Source organism: Orycteropus afer, unplaced genomic scaffold, assembly GCF_000298275.1.
Source record: "Orycteropus afer afer isolate SDZICR_OR568_19922 unplaced genomic scaffold, OryAfe1.0 scaffold00005, whole genome shotgun sequence".
Classification (NCBI taxonomy): domain Eukaryota; kingdom Metazoa; phylum Chordata; class Mammalia; order Tubulidentata; family Orycteropodidae; genus Orycteropus; species Orycteropus afer.
This window is the reverse complement of record NW_006921592.1, coordinates 18,468,148-18,478,960: the sequence shown is the minus strand read 5'-3', so window position 1 is coordinate 18,478,960 and position 10,813 is coordinate 18,468,148. Positions and strand designations below refer to the sequence as shown.

At 42.0% G+C, this 10,813-nt stretch overlaps 1 protein-coding gene across 1 annotated transcript in view; it reads left to right on the top strand.

The window, feature by feature from the left end:
- The window catches only part of RASEF (RAS and EF-hand domain containing), a 109,859-nt gene that overhangs the window by 38,971 nt on the left and 60,075 nt on the right, over nucleotides 1–10,813 (top strand). Inside the window, exons 2-3 of the mRNA XM_007938824.2 lie at nucleotides 1,478–1,624; nucleotides 5,217–5,307. Coding sequence (XP_007937015.1) covers nucleotides 1,478–1,624; nucleotides 5,217–5,307 — 238 coding nt within the window. The remainder of the gene's footprint in view (nucleotides 1–1,477; nucleotides 1,625–5,216; nucleotides 5,308–10,813) is intronic.

Below are 10,813 nucleotides of genomic sequence, written 5' to 3'. Positions count from 1 at the left end.
CATTGCTGAGTGAGACACCAAGGGACATGTGCTGCTGGGAGAGAGACTGAGAGAAACTGTTGGCTGAGGGATGGTGGGCTGGGAGAGAGACTGAGCATTCTTCCTGAACTTGAATTGTAGCCTGGTGCTTCCCTAATAAACCCCGTAATCTGTGAGTTCTGTGTGGCCACTGCAGCGAATTATCAAACCCAGAGGAGAGGTGGTGCGTGTTTTGGGAGGAATGGTTGGTGAAAGGGCTGGAGGGAGGCAACATGTCTGGCCTTGCAGGAATAGGCTTTGGGTTGTTGATGGTGACTCTGTTTTCCTTTTGTGTGGGGTTAGAGGAGGTGGGAACATGTGGCCTCCTTGCCCTTTTTGCAGACTGCTAACCAGAAGGCTGACAGTTCAAACCCACCAGCCACTCCTCTGAAGGAAGGTTGGGCAATCTACTTCCATAGTGATACTGCCTCAGAAACCCAAGGAAGGGTCGCCATGAGTTGGATATGACTTGACAGCAGTGAGTTTGGTTTGGTATGAACATAAAAGCTCAAACATACCTTACTAGAGGTCGGAGGAACATGGAATTTTATAAACAGTTTAAATGATACCTATTTTTTTCTGTAAATTTATTTACCTTTTACTTAAAAAATAGTGTTGACTAAATTAATTCTTCCCTATCAATCCCTTCCTATCCATTTCTGCTGCCCTTACAGCCTTTGTCACCTAATGTGGAGAATAATGGAGCAGAGTCTCTGACTTCCGTCTTTCCCTTCTTTGTAGGTCATTCTATTGTTGGTGCTTGTCTTAGTTCTCTAGTGCTGCTATAACAGAAATATCACAAGTGGATGGTTTTAATGAACAGAAATTTATTCTCTCACAGTTTTGGGGACTCGAAGTTTGAATTCAGGGCACCAGCTCTAAGAGAAGCCTTTTTCTCTCTGTTGGCTCTGGAGAAAAGTCCTTGTCTCCTTTCAACATCTATGGGCCCAGCATTCTTTAGAGATTTCCAGGTATCTTGGCATCAATTTTCCCCTGGGCCTAGGAGTGTCTCAGTGCAGGGACCCTGGGTCCAAAGGATGCACTCCACGCCTGCCTCTTCTTTCTTGGCTGTAAGATAAAGTATGTGACTGAAGCAAAGGTGTTACTAGATTAAAATTGTAAAGGTGGAGACTGACTTGATTAAGGCTGTGACTTGAGTTACTGAAGGACGTGATTCACCCCATACTATTCCTGTCTCATTAACATGTAGAGGTTAAGATTTATAGCACCTCACAAAATGAAGAATAATTACATCACATCACAAAATGGAAGACAGTCACAAATTACTGGATCATGGTCTAGCCATGTTGACACATATTTTTGGGAGGCATCATTCAATCCATGACACTGCTCTTCACCTTATTGATTCTGATGTGTCTTTTCCTTAAAAGTATTCTATATATTTACTTTTTAATTTTGTATTGTTTGACCAAGTTTATTTCTTTTTTTTTTTTTGTAGAAAGGAGCAAGTTAGTACTCTGTATCAAAACATCAACCTCGTGGAGCCAAGATTAATTCAGCCATATGAACATGTTATAAAGAACTTTATCCGGGAGATCAGACTCCAGAGCACAGAAATGGAAAACCTGGCCATTGCAGTGAAGAGGTATTGACAGCATTCCTTTCTCAGTGGTACATGTTATTATTATCTGCCATCAAGTCGACTCCAACCTATGGTAACCTTTAGGACAACACAACAAAATGTTGCCCTGTCCTGCATCATCTTCACAGCTGTCTGCATGTTCAAGCCCATCATTGTGGCTGTTGTGTCAGTCCATCTCACTGAGGGTCTCCCTCGCCTTCACCAAACATGATGTCCTCTTCCAGCAATTGATCCCTCCTGATAACATGTCCAAAGTAACTAAACCACACAATAACCTGTTGTGATCTATGAAGTTTTTGTCGGCTGATTTTCAGAAGTAGATTGCTAGGCCTTTCTTCCTATTCTGTCTCAGTCTAGAAGCTCCAAGGAAACTTGTCCACCATGGCTGACCCTGCTATTATTTGAAATACTGGTAGCATAGCTTCCAGCATCACAGCAACACCCAGGCTGCCACAGTAGGACAGACAGACAGGTCTTGGAAGTTGTACATAGGACCCTTTAACTTGCTGTATGACCCGTGTGGCAAATGGTTGCAACTGCATCATTGCATTTTGGTGTGTTGTTGGGTGCCATCAAGTTGATTCCTACTCATAGCCGCCCCTTGTGACAGAGTGGAAGTGCCCTATACAGGTTCCTAAGCTGTAATCTTTATGGAAGCAGATCCTCAGGTCTTTGTCCTGCAGAGCCGTTGGGTAGGTTCAAACCACCAACCCTTTGATTAGCAGCCAAGCACTTAACTGCTGCACCACTAGGGTTCCTTGGTATAATATGACTTATTAAAACACAGGAAATATAGAGCTTTCTGAACTAAGCCAGCTTGAGGGAAGTTGAGTTAGGCGGGCGATAATTCATAGGTCAGCCAGAAATTAATCAGTAAGTCACTATTGTCCTATTATGTAAACTCTTCAAGGCCACTGACTAGATACATAACAATTCAGAAAGATTTGTTATATCGGACACTTAAACCACACAGGAAACTTTACATTCAGAGAGGTAAGCAGAACTCCATTGGAAGCTTAGCTTTGTCACCAACAGATTTGTGACCTTGGCCTGATTATTCAGTTTCCCTGAGCCTTATCTGCAAAATGAGGGTAAAAATATTCAAACCATCAGGGTGTTGAGACTATGCAGATAACATCCTGGGTGGGTTTCTTACACGGCACCTGCCACATAGTGGGTGTTCAGAAATGTTTCTTTCCCTCCCTCTAACCCTCCTCACCTTGCCTTCTTGGCTCAACTGAAAATCTTAAACACTGTTAAATCCCAGTATAACACAGACATTTTAAGCTGTAACTGGCTTACATAGGCTACCTCATTGGTTTTAACAGCAACCCTATGCAAAAGCAGCATTTTCGTCTGTTGCAATACAGACGGCAGTCTCTTGCCTCTCTGCTGGCTAGAAGGACCAAACTCCTTTAGCAAATAGGAAAGCGTGTTTTCAGGTCATGCTTTCTGGATGTTCTGCCACACAGGGCTTCCCACTGCTGTGGGCCCCTCCCCACAGCCGTGAGCATGCTCACATCTTGCTGGCCTCTAGAACTTTTCAAACATGGCCCATTGGATAGGACACTGTCTTTTCTGTGTGGGGGGCAGGCAAGGACTGCAGACTTCACTTTTCTTTAGTTCCTCTGTCTTTTTCCCTTCCCCTCAGCATGATGATAAAGCTATAAATTGACCATCTGGAGTAAATGAAGAGAATTAAAAATGTAGAAAGTAAAATGTTTTAAAATTTTAATGCTAAATGGGACTTATCTTAAAGCCCTAGAACCAAACCAAACCCACTGCCGTCAAGTCGATTCCGACTCATAGCAACCCCTGTTTGGTTTCCAAGGCAGTAAATCTTTTCCTTCCATGGAGTGGCTGGTGGGTTTGAACTGCCAACCTTCAGGTTAGCAGTCAAATGCCTTAGGCACTGTGCCATCAGACCTCCTTTATAGTCATAGAGACAGGCAGTATTTGAACTTTTCACAGGGCTTTTCTTCTGGACATTTTCAATTCCTGACTTTAATCTTTCTCCTCAAATTTGCATTCTAGAGGCTTCCAATAGGATAATAAGGGGAGGGGGTGGGGTCCTCAAATCTCTAGACATTTTATGCTGGGGCAAATATAGTGTCATTATGGGCTCTTCAATTAACAGAAAAAAAAAGGTATTTCCTCAGAGGTGAGGAAGGCAGAGACAACACATTCAGGAGTAGCCCTGGATGTGTGTGACTACTTGTTTAGAGGATATAGCCAGAAAAAATTGGTCAACACAAAGCAAAGGACACGGGAATGAGCTATTAACAGTCACAGAGTTGATCAATTTTTAAAAAAATTGCTATGGACATACATAATTCTTAGACTTCAAATAGCAGATATTTATAAGCAGAAATTAGCTGACTCTCCAAACATGGCTAACATAACCTGAGAAGGCTATAAAGAGAGGAGGAGGAAGTAAACAGGAGAAGAAAACAATAATGAGTTACTGGGCATTTTACTTTGGAGCCGCCCTGCCATATTTGCTTGGAGTTTTATGTGTACATCCAACCAATGCATGAACAAACTGTTAAAAAGGAGTAAATCAGTTGAAAGCAGGTAGGATGGTATAGGAGAAGCTATCAAACTGGAAGATGGGAGGTCTCTTATATAAGACCTGCTTTCTGACTTTTGTAAACAGAATGTCATTGGTCCAAGTGAAATGACTCTCAAAACCTCATGATTTCGGCTTTTGGGGGCTTATAATCTAGTTGGATAGGCAAGGAATATACATGTAAGAAATTAAATAATTACACATATAGCTGAGAAACAATAAAATAAAAAATATGTAAGGATTTGTTAAATCTGAAACACTGTATTGTGACAGACATCTCCATACTAGATAATTGCAAAATAAAATAATCCGGGAACCCTTCTCACTACAGTTTTCCATTTCTATCTTTCTGGCAAGTCAGGATGTGATTTAATTGATTGTTGTTGTTGTTATGTGCCGTTGAGTTGGACCCGACTCATAGCGACTCCTTCTTGGGTTTCTGAGGCAGTAGCACTATGGAAGTAGATTACCCAATCTTCCTTCCAAGGATTGGCTGGTGGGTTTGAACTGCCAGCTTTCTGGTTAGCAGTCAAGTGCCTTAGGCACAAACAAAGTCCAGAACTTTTTAAAAAGGTAACCTTACCTACAGAGCCCTTGGATGGGCATTTAATGTGCTTGACTGCTACCTAGAAGACTGGTAGGTTTGTATCCTTTCAGAGGCACACATAGGGTTGCCATGAGTCAGAATGGATTTGATGGCAATTGGTTGGTTGGAAAGTAGCAGTGCTTAAAGCATACAGCTCCTAACCAAAAGGTTGGGAGTTCAAACCTGCCAGCTGCTCCATGGGAGAAAGATGAGGCAGTCTGCTGCTATAAAGATTTACAGCCTTGGAAATCCTGTGGGGCAGTTCTACTCTGTCCTATAGGGTTGCTGTGGGTTGGACTTGACTCAATGGCAGTGGGTTTGGTTTTTGGGACTGGTTAGTATAATGTGGGGGATTGATATAGTAGTTGAGGCTTAGATCTCATCTTCACATTACAAGTCTAAAAGTATAATGAAAAGGCACACATCTCATTGGATTTCAGAGCCCAGGACAAGGCAGCCATGCAGCTGAGTGAGCTGGAAGAGGAAATGGATCAGAGGATTCAAGCCGCAGAGCACAAGACACGGAAAGATGTGAGTTTCTGGAGTTGGTTCGTTCATTAAGGAGATTTTATGGAGCCTGTTTTATGTTCTGGGCACTGCTCCAGGTGTAGAGGTGTGGGTACAGCCAGTCTAAGCTTTCTTGGGGGCTCTTAGCAAAATAATTTTTAGTGGTGGTGGCTTTTTTTTTTTTGGAGTAGGGTGCAGAGACAGATAATAAACATGAATCAGATGAATACAGAAAATGATTTCAGATAGTGATGAATGCAGTGGTAGAAATAAAGCAGCATTGTGTGATAGACAGTGGCTCGGGTGGAAGCTGCTTTAGGTTGGGAGGTCAGAGAGCTCTTTGAAGTGGTCACATAGGAGCTGAGATCTGATTGAAGGCAAAGCCAGGTTTCAGTAGAGAAAATGACTTGGCTTTTACATATCACCATCTTATAGCCCATATCTGCTGCCAACTTTCAGCCTAAATTTCAGTGAAATTAAAAGTTTATCTTCACACTTTGGTGTTTTCATAATGGAATATATCTTTGCCCATCTGTGGTGTAGTAAATTACTTACTGTGGCTTTTCTACCCATAAGTCTTTGTAAACTCCAAGGTGGATTTTCTATGAGCAACTGAGAAGCTCCTGATTGCTGAAGTTGTCCACCTGGAGTATTTCTGTTGGGAGTGGCACAAAACAATGTTCTGGGAGGTGCCCACTCTCTCTCAGGTGCTTAGAGTTCTGATGCTATGATTGGCTAGTTTGGCCACCCTGCCGGGCTCAAAAGGAGGTCTCCTGGAGGCAGAACTCTCTCTGACTGCTGGTTGAGGAAGACGTGCTGCTCAAAGAGACACGGGCTCCTGAGACACGAGTTGCTGGGAAAGAGACGCAAGAGACATTTATCGCTGAGTGAGACACCGAGGGACCAGCACTGCTGGGAAAGAGACTGTGAGAGACTGTTGGCTGAGGGACGGTGGGCTCGGAGAGAGACCGAACATTTTTCCTGAACTTGAATTGTAGCCTGTGGTGCTTCCCTAATAAACCCTGTAATCTGTGAGTTCTGTGTGGCCACTGCAGCGAATTATCGAACCCAGGAGAGAGGTGGTGGGTGCTTTGGGAGGAACAGTTGGTGAAAGGCCTGAAGGGAGGCAGCATGTCTGGCCTTGCAGGAATAGGCCTTGGGTTACTGCTGGTAATCCTGTCTTCCTCTTGTAGGGTTAGAGGAGGTCGGAAGATGTGGCCTCCTTGCCCTTTTTGCACCATCACTATGTCATTGTTAACTGCCATCAAAGCAGTCTCCTACTCATGCTGATCCCATGCACAGGAGAATGAAATGGTGCCTGGTTGGCATAGCTGTGCATTGCTGTGCTTCTGCTCCAGCTGTTTCCTGTACCTTGATGATAGTGGCCCCTCTCCTTTCTACTTTCTTGAATTCTGCAAATGTCAGAAAAAGTCTCACCTTCTCCTCAATGCCCACCCCTTGTCCTCCAACTTATATTTGCCTCTTCTTGACTTTGACTCCTGTTGTGTGTGTAGTGTACATTGCATTGTTTCATGGTTAGTGTTTTTAAAAAATATTTTAATAGCTTTTTTGAGGTATAATTGGCATACATTATGGATATAGCACTGGAAGCACTCGCTTGTTTCTGATAAGAAATTTGAAAGACAGCTACCTGGACAACCAAATGGAAGAGATCCATATTGTGCCAATTCCAAAGAAAGTTAATCCAACAGAATGTGGAAATTATCAAACATATCATTAATATTAGGTGCAAGAAGATGCATTACTAAAGATAATTAAAAAATGGTCACAGTAGTACATCCACTGGAAACTGCCAGAAATTCCAGCTGGAATAAGGGATATCATTGCTGATGTCAGAAAGATCTTGGCTTAAAGCAAAGGATACTGGAAAGAGGTATACCTGTGTTTTATTGATTATGCAAAGGCATTCAGCTGTGTTGATCATAACAAATTAGGGGTAATATTTTAAAGAATGAGAATTCCAGAACACTTAATTGTGCTTATGAGGAATCTGTGTATAGACCATTAGAGAGTCGTTCACACAGAACTGAAAGAAAGTTGTGTATCAGGGTTGTATCATTTCACCATACTTGTTCAGTCTGTTTGCTGAGCAAATAATCCCGGATGTTGGACTATAGGAAGAAGAATGTGGCACAAGATTGGAGGAAGGCTCATTAACAACCTGCAGTATGCAGATGATACAGCCTTGCTTGCTGAAAGTGAAGACTTGAAGTTCAAAGGCTGCAGCCTTCAGTATGGATTACACCTCAACATAAAGAAAACAAAAATTCTCACAACTGGACCAATAAGCAACATCATGATAAATGGAGAAAAGATTGTAGTCATCAGGGATTTCATTTTACTTGGGTCCACAATCAACACCCATGGAAGCAGCAGTCAAGAAATCAGACATTGTATTGCACTGGGTAAATCTGCTGCAAAAGAATTCTTTAAAGTGTTTGAGAGCAAAGATGTCACTTTGAACATGAAGGTACACCTAACCCAAGCCATGGTATTTTCAGTAGGCTCATATGCACGTGAGAGCTGTACAATGAATAAGGAAACCCACAGAAGAATTGATGTGTTTGAATTGTGGTGCTGGCTAAGAATACAGAATGTACCATGGACTGCTAGAAGAACGAACAAATCCATCTTGGAGGAAGTATAGACAGAATGCCTCTTAGAAGTGAGAATGGCCAAACTCCGTCTTTCGCAATTTGGTCACATTGTCAAAAGGGATCAGTTCCTGGAGAAGGATATCATGCTGGGTAAAGTCAAGGGTCAGCGAAAAAAGGGAAGCCCCTCAACAAGATGGTTTGGCACAGTGACTGCAACAGTGGGCTCAAGCATGGTAATGATTGTGAGGATGGGGCAGGACCTGGTGGTATTTTGTTATACATAGGGTCACAGTGAGTAAAAAGCAACTTGATGGCACCTAACAGCAGCAACAACAAACTGCACATATTTAAAGTGAATGAGTTTTTACATACGTATTTACCCATGAAACCATCACCACGATCAAGATAAACAACATACCCGTCAACCACAAACACTTCCTCATGCCTCTTTATTATACCTCCCCTCTTCTCTTCTTTTTCCCTTCTTGCCAGGCTACCACAGTTCTGTTTTCTGTCATTTATAGCTTAGGTTCAGTTTTTTAGATTTTTATATAAATGGAGTCATATAATATGTACTCTTCTTTGTCTAGCTTCTTTTACTCAAGCATAATTGTTTTGAGACTCATCTACGTGGTAACATATATCAGTGGTTCATTCTTTATCATTGCTGAGTAATATTCCATTGCATTTTACAATTACAACATTTTGCTTATCCTTTATCCATTCTTCTTTTGAAGGGCATTTGAATAGTTTTTGGCTATTACACCTAAAACTGGTATGACCAATTGTGCACAAGTGTTTGTATGGACATTTGCTTATATTTCTCGAGTAAATTCCTAGTTGGAAACAGTTGTTTTGTGTGTCAGTATATATTTACATATTATTCTTATGCCAAGAGACTGACAAACTATTGTACCAAGGTAAAATATTTGTACTATTGTACATTTTCTCCAGCACTACATGAGTGCTCAATACTGTTAAGTGTTCTAATAGAGATGTAGAGGAAATCTCATTGTGGTTTTAATTTACATTTCCCTGGCGTAGTCCCTAAGGCATTTGACTGCTAACCAGAAGGCTGGCAGTTCAAACCCACCAGCCACTCCTCTGAAAGGAAGGTTGGCCAATCTCCTGTAGTGATACTGTTTCAGAAACCCAAGGAAGGGTTGCTATGAGTCGGATCTGACTCAACGGCAGTGAGTTTGGTTTTGGTTTTAATGATTGATGATGTTGAGTATGTTTTCATGTGCTTACATCTCTGTATCTTTTTGGTCAAGTGTCTGTTTGAACTTTTTGCCCATTTTAAAAAGTGGGTTGTTTGTTTTCTTGTTATTGAGTTTTGAGAGTTCTTATAAATTCTGGATACTAGTCCTTTGTCAGGAGCTCTGGTGGCTTAGTGCCTAAGGCATTTGACTGCTAACCAGAAGGCTGGCAGTTCAAACCCACCAGCCACTCCTCAGAAGGAAGATTGGGCAATCTTCTTCTGTAAAGATACTGGCTGGGAAACCCAAGGAGGGGTCGCTATGAGTCGAATCGACTAGACAGCAGGGAGTTTTTTTTTTGGTTTGGAGTCCTTTATCAGATACTTAATTTATAAATATTTTCTCTCAGACTGTGACTTGTCTTTTCACTCTCCAAATAGTGTGTTTTGAAGACCAGACATTTTAAATTTTAAGTTCAGTTTACCAAATTCCTAGTGCTTTTGGTGTCCTATTTAACAGGTATTTCCCTAACCCAAAGCCACAGATATTTCCAATATTTCCTTCAGAGGTTTTATGATGATGATGATGATTTGGGTGAAAGTTTATAGAGCAAATTAATTTTCCATTCAGCAATTCATGCATATTTTGTTCCATGACATTGATTACAATCCCCACAATGCTCCCTTCCCTCTTCCTCTCCGTGCTTACCTTTTCTCTCTGTCCTCCTTTCCTAGGCATTCCTGCCCTCTGAGCTATCTCTCTGCACAAATACTACCCTTCTGAGCTCCTGTAATTAATTGTTCTAAGGAGTGTACTTACCCAGTGTAATTGTTCATCTCATAGGCCTGTCTATTGTTGGGCTGGAGGTTAAGCCAAGAGAGTGAGGTCAATTCCATGCCCTAAGGGTGACCAGGGACCATAGTTTTGGGGGTTTCACCAGTCTATATCAGACCAGTAAGCCTGGTCTTTTTTATAATTTTGAGTTTTGGTCCACATTTTTTCTCCCACTTTATATAGCATCTCCAATTTTGATCTCTCTCTGAGTGTTTGGCGGTGGTAGCTGGGCACCAGGATCAAGTAGGCTGAGGTTCCTGTGGTCCACTAGTCCCTTGGACTAATGGTTTCAATGCATCTTTGATTTTCTTCACTCTTCTTTGCTCAGGATGAGGAGAGACCAATTGTTACAACTTAGATGGATGTTCACAAGCTTTCAAAACCCCAGTTGCTACTTAACAAAGTAGGGTGTAGAACAATATTTTTGTGTAGTACGTTATGCCAGTTGGGCTTAATGTGCCCTGTAACTGTGATCCCAAGCCTGCAAGCCCAAGTGACCCACTCCCTCAAAGTGTTTGTCTGTGGCTAAGAAGTTATCATAAATTTGCCCCCTGTTAGCTCTGTTATATATAGGCATTCTTATAAAAAAACCAAACTCACTGCTGTTGAGTCCATTTGACTCATAGTGACCCCTCCTTGGGTTTCTGAGGCAATATCTCTACAGAAGTAGATTGCTCAGTCTTCCTTCCAAGTAGTGGCTTGTGGGTTTGAACTGCCAGCCTTCTGGTTGGCATTCTTATTGTTGTTGTTGTTGTTGTTGTTTGCCGTCGAGTCAGCCCTGACTCATAGCAACCTCTCCTTGGGTTTCCGAGGCAGTATCACTATGGAAGTAGGATTGCCCAACCTTCCTTCTGAGGAGTGGCTGGTGGGTATGAACCG